This window comes from Heteronotia binoei, chromosome 5 (genome assembly GCF_032191835.1).
Source record: "Heteronotia binoei isolate CCM8104 ecotype False Entrance Well chromosome 5, APGP_CSIRO_Hbin_v1, whole genome shotgun sequence".
NCBI classification, from domain to species: domain Eukaryota; kingdom Metazoa; phylum Chordata; class Lepidosauria; order Squamata; family Gekkonidae; genus Heteronotia; species Heteronotia binoei.
The window spans coordinates 19171412-19190612 of NC_083227.1; the positions used below are offsets into that span (position 1 = coordinate 19171412).

Below are 19201 nucleotides of genomic sequence, written 5' to 3' on the forward strand. Positions count from 1 at the left end.
CGTCTCTTTAGTCTGTAAATAGCTCCGGAGTGAAAGAAGAGTTTCTGTACCTTTTTTCCTCTGTTTATCCAAGTTCCACTGGTCTTCCAAGACTTTAGTTGTTTAAAAATGTCCCAGAAGGTTAGGATCGTGACGAGCTTATGCCAAATCAATGGCTCTGAGAGATCTTGCAGACGATAATTTTGCAAACTTCTGAGACTCCTCAAAGCCTCAAAGGACCCTTCTCCAAAGCTCCTTTTCAGCCAAGGTAAATCTCTTCTAAAGTTTTTAGTGCAAGTCTTGGACCTTTCTCTCACTGAGAAAGGTAGGCAGTGGGCTTTGGTTTGCCCTCCACTACCCCGAACAAGACCTTCAGCTTGCTCCCGTTACGAGAGACAACTCAGCTCGCCATTTTCCTCCCCGTTATTATTTCTTTGATACCTGTTATTTCTTTGATACCTAAAGAAGAAAGAGATGTTACGAATGTGAAAAATTACAGACCAATTTCACTTTTGAACAATGATTATAAAATATTTACAAGAATTCTGGCAGAACGTCTTAAGCAATATTTGATAAATTTTATAAAAGAGGACCAAGCCGGTTTTCTTCCCAAAAGACAAATAAGAGACAATATTAGAACTGTTGTAAATATTGTAGAATATTATGAAAGACATCCAGAAAAGGAAGTAGCGCTATTCTTTGCGGATGCAGAAAAAGCATTTGACAATTTAAATTGGGACTTTATGTTTGCAGTGATGGAAAAAATGGAGCTTGGAGAAAGTTTTATAAGAATGATAAAGGCAATATATTCTGAACAAAGTGCAAGGCTGTGCATCAACGCAGATCTTACAGATGAAATGAAAATTAGTAAAGGTACCAGACAAGGCTGCCCGCTTTCGCCATTGCTGTTTATAATGACTCTTGAAATTTTACTAATGCAGATTCAAGAAGAAAAAGATTTAGAAGGACTACAAATAAAAGGATTTACCTATAAATACAGAGCATTTGCAGATGATATAATGTTTATAAATGAAAATCCTTTACAAGTTACACCTTTGTTGTTAATGAGAATACAAGAGTTTGGGGAGTTGGCGGGACTTTATATAAACAAAGAAAAATCAAAAATCTTATGTAAGAATATGCAGAAAAATAGACAACAAGAACTACAAAGACTAACGGGTTGTGAAGTTACCTCTAAGGTAAAATACCTAGGGGTAGAGATAACAATGAAAAATATTGATTTGTTTAAGAACAATTATGAAAAGCTATGGCGTAAAATAGAAGAAGATATGCTAAAGTGGAACAAGCTCAATTTGTCACTGTTGGGTAGAATAGCTGCAGTAAAAATGAATATTTTACCAAGGATTATGTATCTGTTTCAAACCATCCCCATTGTGAAAGATGCTAAGCAATTTGATAAATGGCGAAGAAAAATTTCGGAATTCGTGTGGGCCGGGAGGAAACCTAGAATTAAAATGAAAGTCCTGATAGATGCGAAAGAGAGAGGTGGATTCCAATTACCAGATTTGAAACTGTATCATGAAGCAATTTGTTTAGTATGGTTAAAAGAATGGATAACGTTATTAAATAAAAAACTTCTAATGTTAGAAGGCCATGGAAAAAAATTCGGCTGGCATGCATATTTGTACTATGGAAAAAAGAAGATGGACGGTCTTTTCTCTCACCATTATATAAGGAGTAGCTTATTAAATGTGTGGATAAAGTACAAGAAATATGGTGATGAGAGGAGACCTTTATGGATAGTGCCGGCTGAAGTGATAAAGTTAACGGCCAAAACAGTCAAGGAAAAACAACTATCATACAACCAGTTACTAAAAATACAAAGCGGGAAAATAGAATTGAAAACTGCAGAAGAACTAAACTATAAATATGATTGGTTTCAAATGCAACAAATAAAAAGTTTGATGGAGAATGATATCAAAGCTGAAGGAATAAGGAAAGAACAAACAGAAATGGAAAGAGTTCTGCTTGGAGATAATGAGAAATTAATTTCAAAAGTGTACAAATTACTTTTACAATGGGCTACAGAAGATGAAGTAGTGAAATCTCAAATGATAAAATGGGCAATTAATGTAAATAAAGAAATAAAGATGGAATCTTGGGAATATCTGTGGAAAAATTCCATGAAACTCGCAACATGTCATAGTATTAAAGAGAACTGTTTTAAGATGATGTATAGATGGTATATGACTCCAAAAAAATTAGCAAAGATGAACAATAAGATGCCAGATAGGTGCTGGAAATGTAAAAAGCATGAAGGTTCTTTCTACCATATGTGGTGGACTTGTGAAAGAGCTAAAATGTTTTGGCAAATGATTCAACAAGAGATATCTAAGATCCTGGGATATGAATTCAATAAAGAGGCAGAGACTTTTCTGCTGGGATTACAAATGGAAAAATTTCCAAAAGAAGATAGAACATTAATATGGTACTTGCTCTCAGCTGCTAGGACATTGTATGCGCAGTTGTGGAAGCAAGAAAAAATACCAGAAAAATGGGACTGGATTATGAAAGTTATGTCATGGAGTGAAATGGACAAATTAACAAGAAAATTAAGAGACTGTGATTTAGAACTTTTTAACCAAGAGTGGAAGAAATTCAGAAGATATGTAGAGAAAGAGTGGAAAATAAAAGGACATTGGACAATTTTTGAGGATTAAGATTTTTAAGATAACAATATAACTCTTGAAGGGGGTTCTTCTTCCCTATGTTTCTTTTTTGTTTCGTTTTTTTTCTTGATAGTTAAGGGTACCTTTAATATCTGTTTTTTTAAAGAAAATAACACTGGCGGGGGTCAAGTAATTGGGGGAGGGGTGGGAGAAAGTAAGATGTGGGGTAGAATGATGGTCTTTTTCTTAATATATATTAAGCTTTTTATAAGTTGTAGTTATAGTTCTACTACCATATGTTACTAATAAAATTGTTTATTCACTCCAAAAGAAGGAACTGGATTTGTCTCCCTTATGTGCAAGAAAGACCATTCCAATTCAAATGGGCATTGCTGTATCCAATTAATATTCTAGGGTTACATTGCAATATCACATGCCAGGGGTGCCTGGCTTGGGAATAAGTACAGGGGTGACTTCCTGGATATCATCTCCTGACGTACACAGAGCCACAGCTCAACTCTTTACAACATGGATCCATGCATGCCTGTCCTGGGACCTGTTCTGTTCAACATCTTCATCAATGATTTGGATGAAGGAATAGAGGGAACGCTTATTAAATTTGCAGATGATACTAAATTGGGAGGGGTTGTAAACACAGAAGAAGACAGAAACAGGATACAGGATGATCTTGACAGGTTGGAAAACTGGGCTAAAATCAATAAAATGAATTTTAACGGTGATAAATGTAAAGCTCTGCATTTAGGTAGGAAAAATCCAATGCATGGTTATAGGATGGGGCAGACTTGTCTTAGCAGTAGTATGTGCGAAAAGGATCTAGGGGTCTTAGTGGATCATATGCTGAACATGAGTCAACAGTCTGATGCGGTGACTAAAAAGGCAAATGCAATTTTGGGCTGTATCAACAGAAGTATAGTGTCCAGATCACATGATGTGATGGTGTCGCTTTACTCTGCTCTGGTAAGACCTCATCTGGAATATTGTGTTCACTTTTGAGCACCACATTTTAAGGAGGATATAGACAAGCTGGAATGGGTCCAAAGGAGGGTGACGAAGATGGTGAGGAATCTGGAGTTAAAGTCCTATGAGGAAAGGTTGAAGGAGCTGGGGATGTTTAGCCTGGAGAGGAGACGGCTAAGAGGTGATATTATCACCATCTTCAAGTACTTGAAGGGCTGTCATATAGAGGATGGTGTGGAATCGTTTTCTGTGGTCCCGGAAGGACCAGAATCAATGGGTTGAAATTAAATCAAAAGAGTTTCTGGCTCAATATTAGGAAGAACTTCCTGACAGAGCAGTTCCTCAGTGGAACAGGCTTCTTCGGGAAGTGATGTGGTCTCCTTCTGTGGAGGTTTTTAAACAGAGGCTGGATCCTGTACATTTAGGAAGAAAGGTGCAGTATTTGTGAGTTTCCTGCATTGTGCAGGTTGTTGGACGAAATGACCCTGGAGGTCCCTTCCAACTCTATGATTCTATGAACATATAAAGCTGAGTGTCACCAGTGTACTGATGGCAACCCAGGCCAAAGCCCCAGATCAACTGGGTGAGGAAGCACATATAGATGTTAAACAACATTGAAGAGAGGATTGTCCCCTGTGGCACTCCACATTCAAGCAGGTATCATGGGGACATCCTCTCCCCTAGCACCACCCTCTGTCCCTGATCATGGAGAAAGCAGGAAAACCTCAGTAAAGCAGTCCCCCAAATCCCTACATTGATGAGGTGGTGGGTTGACTGGTCAGAGTCAACCATGTTGAACGCTATTGTAAAAAGAGCCGTATAAGCTCTTGGAGGATTGGCTACATCAGGGGTGTGTGGCCTAATATACAAAGGAGTTCCTGATACAAAAAAAGCCCTGGGTTTTTAAAGGTATGGGATGTCTTAATCATAGATAAACTGGCTCATCGGATCTTACAACAGGAAGTTCAACAGATAAAAGATAATTTGGTTGAAAAATGTTTTTCCTTTTTTGACTATAGAATCATAGAGTTGGAAGGGACCTCCAGGATCTAGTCCAACCCCCTGCACAATGTAGGACTATGTTGAGCACTCGGATAAGGATTATTGTATGGTTCCAAAGCAATATCTAAACTTTGTTTTTTATTGATATCTTTTAGGTATTTATTCTACTGTAATCCTTTGGTTAATTATTTGTTGTGTATTTCCTGGGGGGGGGGGGCTTTGTTTGAACTGATGTTCTATTTCATGGTTTTTTTCTCTTATTGAAATAAATTATTTAAAAAGTAAAAAAGAGTAACAACAGCATTGACCTGCCTCGATCCAAGTGCCTCTGGGGGTCATTTGTGAGGGCAACCAGTACAGTCTCTACCCCATGGCCAGGGCAGAAGCCAGACAGGAATGGGTCTGGGGCAGGCGTCATCCAAGAAGACTAGAGCTGCTCAGCTGCTGTTCTCTCCAGTACCTTACGCAGAAATGAAAGATTTGAGACGGCGGTGGTTGGTGAGGACCGCAGGGTCCAAATGCCTTATTATGAAGATTTCAATTTTATATTGGGATTTTTCCTAAAAGAAAGTGTGAAATATATTTAAAAACTGATGATAAAAGTGCATATTTTATCTGATTTCGATTTTTATCTTTGTCAGAAAAGGCCTGTCCAGGTTTTTCTCAACAACTAGAAAGGCTTCTCTCCCCCCCACCCCCCACCCCCCAGTAACTCTCCTACACTACCTAGAAATTCCCCACCGGGAGCATCCCAGCTTCCCTTCCAAGTTCCGCGGCCCTGCCTCTGTGTTTCCCGCTGCCTGGTCACCACAGGGGCCATTTACTGTCTTGTGCACCCCTGGAGGAATAGCCACCTGCCAGCTTCCTGGCTTTCCACAGTGCTCCATTTAAAATACTGTGTCTGAGACTGTGGAGATCTATGTGGTACAGGGAACCACTCGCAGCATCAAAAGTTATAAAGTATTTATTTAAAAGAAAACGTTGCGTGACATACTTTTAGCACAGCACCAGACTGAGGAAGAGAGCTAAACAAAATTGGTAAAAGGCAAATCCTCTGTCCTTTCTCTATAGATGCCTTATCAATTGTTAAAATTTAGGAGAGGCAGGGTTGCCAGGTCCAACTCAGATGATATTTGGGGACTTTGGGGGTTGAGCTGGGAGACATTGGGGGCAGGACCAGGAGATTTTCTCAAACCCCCAATTGAATAAAAATGCAGCACTGCAGTTCCCTTGGATCTAAATATGTATTTCCCCAGCAGCCAGGGCCAGTGCATCCATGATGCAGCCCTAGGCAGCTGTCTGGAGCGCAGCCTGTGGGCACCAGTTTCAGCCCTCCCCACCCTCGTGAGGGAAATATGTAAGCGATGTCAACAGCAGTGTGGCTCCTGTGCCTCAGAGTGTGTGCCAATGCCCAGCTGCTGTCGCTCCACATCCCAGAAGCACAGACGTGGGAGGTGGAGTGACAGCAGCCAGGTGGCGGGTGCTCTGAGGGGCAGAAGCTGTGCCGCTGCCGGCTGCACTCGTGGTCTCCGCAGATGAGGGTGGAGAAGAGGGGGCAGGGGGCCCAATACCTGGGGTGCTGGCCTCACTCCAGCAGCCTAGCACCAGCAATGCCAGCAGCTGCGCTTCCACTAAATGAGAATGAACACACACACATACTCTCACAAAGAAGCCAAAATAAACACAGTTTGCAAGCACAAACCTTTGTGATCTCATTGGGACAATTTACTCACATGAGTTGCTGTATTTCAACCAACTTCTTCAGACTGAGCTGTCTAGGGGGTGGAGTTTTCTCCCCACTAGACAGGGCAGGTTCTAGTGAATGCATTACTATCCAATTCACTATACACGTGACTTCTGAAGCGAATGCAAAAGAAGCAGAGGGACTCTGCTGGCTTCTCTTCCTTGCTCACAGCCGCCTGGATCTGCTTGCTTGCCCTGCCCAGGAGCTGTCCTCCAGCTGAGATGGAGAGGCACACTGGTGCACCATCAGAAACAGAAGCAGTTTCCAAGGTTCTTTTAAACCTGCTGAGCTCTAAATGCACATCAGGGCTGTTTGGGCAGCTGCACATACCCGACATGTTCAAAAGAAGAAAATGTGGAGTCAGAAGGAGATGAAATGCAAGCACAGTTTGGACTTTAGAATTCAAATGGACTTTGGAATCATAAATTTGTCCTAATAGATATTGCATCTGAAATAGAATATTATTTACGCTTTGTTTGACTGCTGGCGTGTTTATTGCAGTGTTAGAAATCAAAGTGCATTTTCTAGCTCTTGCTCCCTGAAGAAGTGAAGGGCGGCAACAACCACCACGGGAGTGTGGGGTGCCAGCTGCCAAGGGGACCTCAGATCATTGACTCTCCATGGACATATGAAGCCTGAGAGCTCCCAAGCAAGGGGGAGACCATTGTGCCCATCCAGTGATTCTGAGGTGAGACAACCAGCAGGTAATTCTTGCATAATGGAGGAGAAGCCATGCTGGTGGTGGGTTGAGAGTGAAGGAGGAGATTCAGCTTCTACTTACAAGGGCTGTGCTTGGAGCCCTCTACCAGTGAATGCCCTTAATTTTGTCTGAGTTGGGGATAGACATTCAGCTAAGAAATGGTGCCTTGAGGGTTGAAGGATGTCTAAAAGGCAAACTGGAAGTCAGAGGATGGGGAGTTGGCAGTGGATGCACAGGTCAAGAGAGGATTCAGTGAGAGGAGGGAGTACAGCCTAGGAGGAGCTATGAACAGGGGACTTGTGAAGATTGTAATATCCAAAGCTCTGTCTCATTCACTGTACCCACTTGGTCTAGTGCGGAGGTGGCCAAACTGTGGTTCGGGAGCCACATGTGGCTCTTTCTTTGCAGCCTTCACCACCATCTCGTAGGCTTCCATAAATGTCCTATAAGATGCTGCTTAATCACAAGGATGCCTCAGATTGCATTGCCAGGTTCTCCCAGGTCACTGGCAGGGGTGGGGGTGGGGATGCAAGCTCAAGGTTAAGAAATTCCCTGAGATTTGGGGTGGAGCCTGGGGAGGACAGGAACCTCTTTTCTGCAGGGGAACTGATCTCTGTTGCTGGAGGTGAGCTGTAATTCCAAGGCAGCCCAGGTCCCACCTGGAGGTTAGCATCCCAATGAATTAACAAAAACTTGTGTCAACCCAGGTATGTGCCTGAGATGTGAGAATGGGCACTTTCCTATATGTCACATTGCTAGAAAGTGTTGGGAAAATATTCAGAATGGAATGTATGCAGCGGTTGATCCAGAACCATTGCAATTTCTAATGTTTTGTTAGACTAGCCACACCGTGTTGCCTAAAAACCACTAATATACCCTGTGGCAGTTACTTGTAAAGATGAACAAGAAGAGTCTGTTTTTATACCCCACTTTTCTTTACCCTAAGGAGCCTCAAAGCTGCTTACAATCACTTTTCCCTTAGTTTCCCCAGAACAGGCACATATTGTGAGATGGGAGGGGCTGAGAGAACTGTAATTAGCCCAAGGTCACCCAGCAAGCTTCATGTGGAGAAGTAGGGGGGACTCAAACCCGGTACTCCAGATTAGAGTCTGCTACTTATAACCACTACTCCACACTGGCAGCCAGAATGCTCTTTGCTAAAAATTGGAAGCAGCAATCTGCCAAAGTTTGAGTTCTAGTTATGCAAAATTTGGTTTATTATGCTAATAGCCAAGACAGGAATGCTTTAAGAAGACTATGTAAAGAAGACAGAGGCACAGAAATGGTTTATTCAATGGTGGTTTCCTTTAATAAGATGCTGGCATGGGTTGTTTCCTACAACAGAATCAAGGGAAGAAGTGCTGAACTGCCATTAAGATTTTATTTTTTTGTAGAGATATAGATTTTGTGAGAGTTTTCTGCTAGATTTCATGGAAGTTTTTGTCTATATTGTAAGATGCATGTTCTTTTTTCATTAATGAACAGCTTAGGTATTAATTTAAAAAAAACCCCTTAAGTCGCTAAATTAAAAGAACATTGTGTGATAAATAAAAACAGACTAAAATCTTGATATAGCTAAAATCCACAGCAGTGTCTACCTTCTTCTGAAAAGGCTCCTGGCAGCCAGCAGTTTCTGGTTGTAGGAAACCTCTTTGGCACAGGAAGTTCTTTACCTGCCAGCAAAAATGAGCTGAAAGTGTGGCCAGGTGGCTCTCCCGGGGAATAAAGTTCCATGAAGTCTGAGTCACATCAGAAAGGATATTACATGGACCCTTCATTTGTTTAAAGATGTGTTTGCCACCAGGAAAGCAGCCCCATGGTGCAGAGTGGTAAAGCTGCACTACTGAAGTTCTGCTCATGCCCTGAGTTCGATCCTGGCGGAAGCTGGTTCAGGTGCCTGCTCAAGGTTGACTCAGCCTTCCATCCTTCCGCGGTCAGTCAAATGACTTCCCAGCTTGCTGCGGGGGGTGGTGGTGGTGGAGTGTAGATGACTGGGGAAGGCAATTGCAAGCTACCCATTAAAAAAGTTTGCCATGAAAATGTCACCCCAGAGTCAAAAACAACTGGTGTTTACCCAGGGGACTACCTTTACCTTTTTATGCAACCAGCTGTGGAGTCTTGTGAGCAAATATTCAACTTCGTAAGCTACTGATGTTAAAAGCTGTAAGCAAATAATTTATCTACTGCATAAATTGGTTTGCTCTGGGGCCATTTTTTCTGAGCTAAGAAAAATGTGTGAGCCAGAGGTCTGAAAAACTGTGAGCTAGCTCACACTCACTCAGCTTAGAGGGAACACTGGTCTCAACTTTCAGACTCTTTAGGCAGTGGACAACTTACATAGTGTGAGCAGTAACAATAAAACCTATTTCAAAACAAACCCAACATGGCAATAGACTAAAATGCAAAGCCTTCTTTCTAGGTCATTCCTGTTCTCTTATGTTCTTATAAGGGTGATTAACACATGGAATTCACTGCCACAGGAGGTGGTGGCAGCTACAAGCATAGATAGCTTCAAGAGGGGATTGGATTAACATATGGAGCAGAGGTCCATCAGTGGCTATTAGCCACAGTGTATTGTTGGAACTCTCTGTCTGGGGCAGGGATGCTCTGCATTCTTGGAACTTATGGGGAACAACAGTTGGGAGGGTTTCTAGTGTTCTGGCCACACTGATGGACCTCCTGATGGCACTTGTGGGTTTTTTGCCACTGTGTGACACAGAGTATTGGACTGAATGGGCCATTGGCATGATCCAACATGGCTTCTCTGTTGTTCTTGTTCTTATGCTGCCCTTTTACAGATCTGACAAGCTGCTGCCCTTCCTATCACCCAAGCCACTGAGAATCCAGCCCTCATGGCCTCAGCTCCACCATCCACAGAGATAGAGCAGGAGGCCAACTGCCCCATCTGCCTGGAGTTCCTGATGGACCCCGTGGTCCTGGACTGTGGGCACAGCTTCTGCCAGGCCTGCATCACCGACTACTGTGAGAAATGGGAGACTCTGGGAGACTTGGAGTGTCCTGTCTGCAAATTCAAGTTCCAGAAAGGGGCTTTCCGCCGAAACTGGCAGCTGAGAAACATAGTAAAAAAAATTAAACTAATGTCAGAAAGTTCAAGAAAAGGTCTTTGCTTGAGACACCAGGAAAAACTCCACTTCTTCTGCAAAGAGGATGAAAAATTGGTGTGTGCTGTCTGTGAGCGACTCCCAGAACACAAAGGACACACAATACTTCCCCTGGAAGTGGCTGCTCAGAAATACAAGGTAGGAACTCATCTGGATCCTTGCTGGTGGAATTCCATCATTCTCTGGAGAAGATGGGCTTTCCTCCCAGCATAGCGGAAGAGGAGCTCTCCCTCCAGGGCTGGTGCTTGCAACTGTAAGGAGATTGAAGATACCAATTGTGGGTTTTTCTCCTTTTTATGATGAGTGTTTGGGCCATACTGAGAACAAAATTAAGACCAACCCAGTTTCTCTGTTTAATCAAGATGGTTTTATTACTACAAGTTATAAAGATTTATTTACTCTGCTTAGTAGGGTACACTCTTCTGTGCCAGTCTTTGCAGAGCAACAGGATATAGCAACAAGAAGACTCAAAGATTTGTTTGGACCAACATGAAGTTTTAGAAGAGGAAAGGCAGAGGGAGGCAACAGTAGTCAAAGGATGAATAAAAATGGGTGGAGCGAGGGAAAAGGCAACAGCTAGATATTAGGGGTACTCATCATGGGGATATTTGGTTAATGTAGCAGAGTTTGCCCAGACACAGAATGGGATGCAGAGTGCAGTAAATACATCTCCCAAGAAGTATATGGCAAAAAAGTAAACTTACATTTATTCAAGTAGATCCACATTCAGCTTGCAGTCAAAAGAAGAGATAGAAACTTAATCTAGAGAGTACTTTCCCTTCCTCAAATGGCCAGCCTGTCTGGCATCATGTGTGTGAGAATATGAGGGCACTGTATTTACAGGAGAGGCCTCTTGATACATTGGTCTCTGTGGAAGCCCATGTGTAGCCAGCCTGCAGCTCATTTTCTCCAATAGTCTAGTTTTTATCTCTTTCTTTCCTTGCACCCAGCTCAGCCAGATCTTGCAAAGCAGCAGTTCTGGTATTGCAGTGTCACACGCTGGAGAGCAGGCAAGGGGGAAGTCCAAGTCCAGTCCAAGTCAGAGCCAGAGGAGCGTTGAAGGAACCAGTACCGAGTCCAAATTGCAGTTTTAAAGCAGGATCGTACAATCCAGGAGTCAGGAAACCGGGAAGTCAGAGCAGGAACAGAGCCAAGGAACTGGAGCTGGAGTAGTCACAAGTCACCGGATGGACTTGTTGTTTCCACAGAGCATGCAACTCAAAGCAGGAACTTAGATAGCCCGCCGCTGCTGTTTCCAATTAGCAGGCAGTTGGGCCAGCCTGGTGTCTGCTAAAACTCTGGGCTGAGAGAACGTCTTGCCCGCATTTTGGCCTCTTTCCTTCAGATCGCTGAGTCCTGATGGAGCCTTTCCCGTACTCGAGCATGGCAAGGTGGTTAACTGGGATGTGTGTCTACCTGTTGTTGTTCCTCATCAGCTGTAGAGCCAGGTGCTGAGAACCTGCGGGCAGCGGCAGTGAATCAGTCAAGTTGTGAGAGGAGCCAGCTGTTGGCTCCGCTGGGTTTGCTAACCCTGTTGGCTCTGCCTGGGCAGTCCCCTTGTCAGAGCCCATGACATACAGTAAGATAAACAACTCCCCCCCCCACTTTCCCACACACTTCTCATTCAGGTTTTCCATCTCCCTTCACCTAATGTTTCCATGTACCCCTCCCCCTTTATTTTCACTTCTTGACCTCAAGACCTTTTCATCCCTATCCTGCTTGGCGACAGAATGTATTTAAAAGCAGTATAGTGGCAAACTTTTGCTGATATTATGAATGGCACTGGGTTTGCTGGGCACATTTGCACTAGTGCTGCTGAGGTTCCATCCCCCCTTCTTGGACTGCGATTCTGTGCTTGACATCAGCTGGCATTGCCACAACAGCACTGGGTTCTGCTGGGCACTCTGATTGCACTAGTACTGCTGGGTACTCTGTACATCGCTTTGGTTCTACTAGGCTTGCAAAACTGTGGCCCCTCCCTTCAGTTTCTACTGCAGAGATGATCTGGCTTGACGTAGTCCTTTGGAAACTGTGAAGGACGGGGGCAGATTCTTTGGGCATAGTGTGCTTCTTAACATCCAGTATGATGAGTCACATCAGAAAGGGTATTACATTGGACACTTCATTCGTTTAAAGATGTGTGATGCTTTGGCTAGTTAGCTAGTTAGTTAAAATTAGTACAAAGGCAGACTCCTAGCTCTCAAAAATGTCTTGTAAATGTCTGAGATTGTCAGGTCTTGGGTTTCAAAAAGGAGAACAGAAGCCCACCCGAGTGCCTGCTCAGAACACGAGTGGCGTGACAGAATTCTGTTTTGCTGTCAGGTCACAGCTGGCTTATGGACACCCTGTAAGCTTTTCAAGGCAAGAGAGGTTGGGAGGTGGTTTGCCTGCCACTGCCTGCCTCCAGGTCGGCCCTGCTGATCAGGCTGTCCTGGGACTAACCAGGTCAGGGGTAGGCTGAGAGTCATGAGAGTGGTCCAAGGTCACCCAGCGAGCTTCCACGGCAGGACTGGGGGTTCAAACCTGGATTTCCCAGATCTTAGTCCAGCACTTTAAGCATTACAGCACACAGGCTCTCCTGATGGAATAGCATGCTGGAATTTGATTTTTCTTTTAACTAACATGGTTATATATATGAATTTAAATAAAAGGAAAATTTCACTGTCTTCTTCTCTTTCCTGGCCACTGAAAGAAAGCTTGGGTCCAGTGGCACCTCTGAGACAAAACTCTGTTCTGCTGCTTCAAACCAACACAGCTACCCTCCTGAATCTATTTTCTGGACATTATTGTTATTTGTTTCATTTCATGGTGATCACTGAAAATAATTTTGTCCTATAGAGGAGGGGTCCTGTCTTGGGTAGCCCCAGCCTAGCCTGATCTCCTCAGATCTGAGGAGCAAAGCAGGGCCAAAATGACGACAGGCAATGGCAAGCCACCTATGAAGGTCCCTTGCCTTGACAACCCTGCAGGGTCACCATAAGTTAGCTGTGATTTGACAACAACAAACAATAGAGGAAGGGGGTGTTAAAGATCGTCTGCATTGGTCGCCAAATAGGCTAGGTCTGCCACTGCACCTGACTAGACACTAAACTCCTCAAAACGTAGCGCATTTTACGCTGTAAACAAATCATAGGTGTAAGTGTACGTGATGCTTGTCCTTCCAACTGGCCTGAAGAAAACTGTCATGTCCCTTTAATAACTTGTTTACCACCCATTCTGGGAATCCATGTGGGAATCATCCCTGGGCTATGCAGAGCACACCCTCCTTTTTAGACCAAAGAAACAGGAGGCGGGAACACAGTCTTGATGTGTGCTTGTGGTAGACTTATCAGGTCGCAACTTCCAAACCCCACTGCTCTGGCCTCACTGTATGAAGCCCTGGAAGCAAAACGGGGGTGGGGGGAGGGAATGTCAGCATGCAGTCTGTTTGCAGTCTCCACTCTCCAAATATTCTCACTCCACCAGTACTCTGGGCCCAAGTTGGGGCATGACAGCGCCTCTTTGCTGCCTCCTTCCTGGAGTGTTAACGCAATTCGGTGATATCTTGGCTACAAATAATGGCTTTGAATGCAAGAAATATCCAACCCATGGCTAGGGTGGAGTAAACCTTAAAAAAAGAACACATTTCAATTTTGGTTCTCCCCCCTCTCTGCAGGATCAGTTCCGCAACTGTCTGGAGATCCTGGAAAAGGAGAGAGAGAGAATTGTGGCGTATAAAGGAGACATTGAGAGGGAAAGCCAAGACTTGCTTGTAAGTGTCACTGTGGCTGGGGAATGAACAGAGTCCAAAGAGCAGAAATGTCAGCTCACGAGGCAGCCCCCTCCCCTTCAGTTGGGAAGTGGAGTTTCCCTAATCACAGCCCAACAACATGGCCCCACTGCCTTTCCATTACCTAAATGACAAAACATTGAGACTCAGTAAGTGCTGAAGATTAAATAAGAGAATAAAAATTCAGATTTTTAATCCATCCCCCAGGCCAGACCTCACAACTATATTAAATATAATTTCTATTTGTTAGATTATATTTATTTGTATTTGTTTAGCACTACATAGCAGCTGAGTGCACCCAGGGCCGGCCGGCCTGCCCACTAGGCAGACTAAACATTTGCCTAGGGTGCTGGTAGGGTGGGGGTGCCAAAATCAGCCCTCACTCCTATCCCCTAGACAAATTCCTATTTGCCTCCCCCTTCGTCCCTCCTAGTTTTAATGCCCCGGTGAAGCACCGCTCTCCAGGGGTTCTTTCAAGGCCGCCTCCCGCCATTTAGCTGATTGGCGGGTAAAGCAGCGCAGAGACTGGCTGCTCACCAGGATCAGCGCTGGGGCAGTGGCGGTGGGAAGGACAAGGAGCCACTGAAACGGCAGCCACTGCTGGCTGCCGCCTCCCCACTTCCTCCCTGGATAGTGTGGGGAGGAGCAGTGGCGGCAGCTGCTTTTTCAGCGGCTCCTCGTCCTTCCTGCCTCAGCATTGCTTTACCCGCCAATCAGCTGAATGGCGGGAGGCAGCCTTGAAAGAGACCTAGGAGCACAGCACTTCACACTTCACCCAGGCGTTAAAATTGGGGGCGCAGCACAGGAGCTATGGCTGGCTCTGAGTGCACCAGTGAAAAAGTTAAGGGCATGAGAGTTATGAGAAAAATCTGTAGGGTGTCCCCTTCCCTTGGTACCCTAGGCGTGTATTTCTTTTGCTTAATGGTTAATCCAGAACTGACACAGGGCCACAGAATTCACCCTCCAAAGCATGTTTTCTCCAGGGGAACCAATCTCTGTAGTCTGGAAATGAGCAATTCCAGGGGCTCCCCAGGCCCCACCTGGAGGCTGGCATCCCTAGATGCACGGCATGCTCCGTATTCAGCAGAACAGGCCCCAAAGGCAGCTCTTAGGTAGGTGTAACATTGCAATTCTAAGCAGAGGTATTACCTGGGTGGTGAGTCTGGGGATGCTGTGGAACTGCACGCTCTTGTGCCTCGGGAGCTCCTTGCCCTCCAGTGCCCTAGATGTTTTGTTTCAAGCAGCATCAGTTGACTTTCCAAGGCACTCTTTGCTGTAGAGAGGATCATAGGGAGAAGAACATACGTGTTCAGGCCCCATATGTGTAAATGCACCAGCAAGCAACCTGGGAGGAGTCTCTGCCTCCTCCCCTATGCTTGCTGCAAATGTTGATAGGAGCCCAGCGATGCTGAATTGGGCCAAGTGGGGTTAAGCCATCGCAGATTCTAAGGTGGGGAAAGTACCTGGGATACTGAGTAGTGTGTAGTTCCCCCCTCCCCTGCAATTTTTCCCTGCCCAAAATGCAGCCAGGAAAGCTGCAGTTTACATTGGAAGACGAAGCAAGGTGAAGGGGCTTCTGTGCTCTTTTGCCCCCAGTGGGGCTTCTACTCAAATAGTATATCATCCCCTAATATGGATTGGGGGAGTCAACCTATGAAGGGTGTTCTAGTGGGGGAACAAACGGACTGAAGCCCCCCCTTCTTTTCTCTGGGTCTTGTGCTGCAGACTGAATCCTCTGTGGCTGAAAGAACCCCTCCGGGAGTTGGAGGGAGATCCTTGTGTTCTTTGGCCCTGAGGCTGGGCCTGGTGGATCTTCCGCTTTCCCTGCTGAGTGTTAATTGTGATCTCTGAAAGGCCAAAGTGCTCTTCTCATAGGAGGCTCTTCCCACTGCAGAGACCAGCTGTGTTCCTGACACTGGACCGATTTTCTTCTCTTTCCATTTCAGGAACAAACCCAAGGAGAGAAGCAAGAGGCAGTAGCAAAGTTCAGGCAACTGCACATGTTTCTGGAGGAACAAGAGAAGCTTTTGCTGGCCCAGATGGAAGAGGTGGAGATGGAGGTGGCAAAGAAAAGGGACCAGCACCTGGCCGCACTCTCTGAGGCCCTCTCCTCTCTCAAAAGCCTCATCCGGGAGATGGAAGAGAAGTGTCAGCAGCCAGCCAGTGATCTCCTGCAGGTGAGGGGGTGGCAGGAACAGGCAGGGTCCCCTAGGGGAAAAGGCTGGCTCCAAATCTTCTCTGTGCCTCCTTTGCTCAGCAGAAAAGCAAACAAGGCTAGTTTATGTTGCTAGGAAGTTTTCATCTCTGCATGTGAGCTGTTTTCCTCTCTGTCCTTTTGCATCTCCAGCCAGGGGCAGACTGGACAAAAGCAGGGTCTCTGTGAAACCTCCCCACCCCTGGAGTGAGGATTCCATGCAAGGTTTTTCACAGTACATTTTAAAAGGAGGATGTCTGCGGGGCAGGGAACGTGGCTTATGGTGGCTGCTTGCAGATGTGCGTTCCAAATGCACACAGACACACAACAGGTGGTTACAGGAATGGCATCCCCACACCTGTTCCTGCCACCGCTGAGCTTGCTTCTGCCTGCCCTTCAATCTGTGCAGATACGATGGCATTGATGGCTAGACCCTCCCTTCCCTTTTGTTGTTGAGCCATCTTGCAGGGAAACTCCTGCAAGCTGGCTCAGCAATGTAGCAGGGAAAAGGGAGGCAGTCTTGCAGTGATGCAAGGCTGATGGAAGAAACGTTGCTAGGAATGCCTTTGCATCTGCAGGTGGCCAGAAGGGGTACACAGCCCTCCAGCCTTCCATGTGAAGAAAAATCTCTGTGAACATTATCGTCATTAAGTTGTCAGAGCAGATCACACCGTTCCAAAATGGCTCCACTTTGTCTGCTGGTATTAACCTCACAGAGATTTTTCTTCCACTTTATGAAGATATACCCCAGTCTTTGAGTGAAGTCTGCTAGCTGGACACAAGCAAAATGCCAGAGGGTAGAATCTTCCAGAGGGGTCTTCCTGGTATGATCTTTTAGCAAGCACTGAGAGCCAGTTTGGTGTAGTGGTTTAGTGCGTGGACTCTTATCTGGGAAAACCGGGTTTGATTCCCCACTCCTCCATTTGCCGCAGCTGGAATGGCCTTGGGTTAGCCATAGCTATTGCAGAAGGTTGTCCTTGAAAGGGCAGCTCCTATGAGAGCCCACTCAGGTCCACCCACCTCACAGGGTGTCTGTTGTGGGGGAGGAAGGTAAAGGAGATTGTGACCGCTCTGAGACTCTGAGTGGAGGGCGGGATATAAATCCAATATCTTCTTCTTTTCTTTTTCTCTCTGCCATTTTTCCTCAGGATGCCAGAAGCACCTTGCAGAAGTAAGTAGGCCTTCAGCATTAACCTTCATAATGTTGGGATTGGACTGTGTAGCCTGTGAAGAACAGAGTCCTTCAGCAAGAAGAAAGCAGACCCTGTTCAGGCCTCAAATGCCACTCTGGGAGAGGGAGGGCTCCTGCCTTCTCTTCCTCATGCCAAGACAGATTTGGGCAGAGGATTTCCCTGTTTTTGTTGTTCCACATGCACAAACACAGCACAAGGAGCAGGAAAAATGGACAATTAATTTCTGCAGTGCTATTTAGTGCACAAAACCAGCTGTATTGTTTTGTGGTAGCCATTCTCTGCAGTTGCTGTGTCGAACCCAGGTCCAGTTCTTAACAAAGCAGGAGCTACACTGAGGTGAACATTTCTCTTCAAAGGTGGCCCCATAGCCAGAAAATTTTAGGTGGGGGGTCCCACCGAATTAAATTTCAGATGGAGGGGCCCACCGCTCTGGCGGCCCCCCACACCTCCGGAGTGCTTTCCCCTTCCCTCCCACCCACCGACAGACCGAAGCCCTGGAAAGGTGGGACTCTTTTCAAGCTGCAGCCTCCCCCCATCTGCTGATCAGCGGGAAAAGCAGCAATGGGGAGGAAGTGGGGAGGAGGCAGCTGCTGGCCTCTGCGCTGCTTTTCCTGTGTGTTGGTGGGAGGGAGGGGGGAAGCACCACAGAGTGGGGTAGGGGCCTCCAGAGTGGCGGGGAGATCAGTGGCTGCCAGAGCAGCAGCCACAGAGAGAGCAGGGGCTGCAAAAGCACTGGGGAGAGCCGGGTCACCAGGAGGGCCATACAGGTGGAGGGTGGGGTTGGGTGGAGGGGCCAGGCCCCCCATGGCTACAGGCCTGTCCAAAGGGCCCCCCCCCCTAATCTTTCAGTGTTTTCAGCATCAGCCTGGGTCTCTCTTGGCTTTCTGGCAGTTCCTTCCTCTACTTCTTTCATCCATTGGGACAGGGGAGATTCTGAACTGGATGGATAGCACCTTAATGGGATTTTCTCCAGGTATGAAGAAAAGGAGTCATTTGAGAATCCAGTGGATTTCCCACTTGCCCTGAAGTGGCACATCTGGTACTTCTCACATTTCAATCCCCCTTTGGAGGTCATCAAGAGCCAATTCAAAGGTAATGAAGAAACACTGCAAGAGTTTCAAACTGGACATTAGAGTGGGCCTGATGTTCCAGGATGGTTATATTGTTAACAGTAACAGACCCAGGAACATGGGACGTTTATGTATCAGTTCAGAAGGCCATTTTAATTCACCATGTAAAGTTTTCTGATCAGAATTCTGCCATAACTTCAGCTCAGAATTGCATTACGTGGACTTCTCAACGTTATTCTATGTTGATCTCTGATCATTACTGTGACCATGCAAGGGCACATGGTGAGGTAGATGGTCAAGCAAGCACCTGAAATGATAGGAAGGGGGAGGGAAACTGCCCTTCAGGGCATCTGCATTTAATGAAGACAGCCACTGGATCAATTTCAGCCCCCCCCTTCTCTTTACAGTGCTGTCTTTAAAGTAAAGTCAAAAGCCCATTGAAATCAGTGAGTTTGAAGGGTGTAACTCTGCTCAGGATGGCACTGCAGAACCTGTGTCTAGAAATGTCCTGAATTTAGCCAGATTGGACCCTTGGGCTGCAGTCCTTAGGATACTTTCTATGACATGAATCTCAAGTAACTCTAGTGACTTGTAGAAACAAATTTGTGCACAGTCCCGTCCCCCCACCCCGAAATAGCTTCTACTTGACCCTTTAGCTGTAACTCATAAGGAATATGTACTTATGCGCCATCAAGTCACAAATGACTTCTGGCGATTCCACCAAGAGGTGTTCAAGGCAAGTGAGAAACAGAGGCAGTTTGCTATTTCCTTCCTCTGCGGAGCCTTCTTTAGTTTCCTGTCTAAGTACCAACCCAGCTTA

At 45.7% G+C, this 19201-nt stretch overlaps 1 protein-coding gene across 1 annotated transcript in view; it reads left to right on the forward strand.

Moving 5' to 3' along the window:
- Nucleotides 1-9885: 9885 nt before the first annotated feature.
- Nucleotides 9886-19201, forward strand: part of LOC132571792 (tripartite motif-containing protein 10-like) — a 49762-nt gene continuing 40446 nt past the window's right edge. Inside the window, exons 1-4 of the mRNA XM_060238586.1 lie at nucleotides 9886-10293; nucleotides 13811-13906; nucleotides 15871-16101; nucleotides 17267-17289. Of these exons, the coding sequence (XP_060094569.1) occupies nucleotides 9886-10293; nucleotides 13811-13906; nucleotides 15871-16101; nucleotides 17267-17289 (758 nt within the window). The remainder of the gene's footprint in view (nucleotides 10294-13810; nucleotides 13907-15870; nucleotides 16102-17266; nucleotides 17290-19201) is intronic.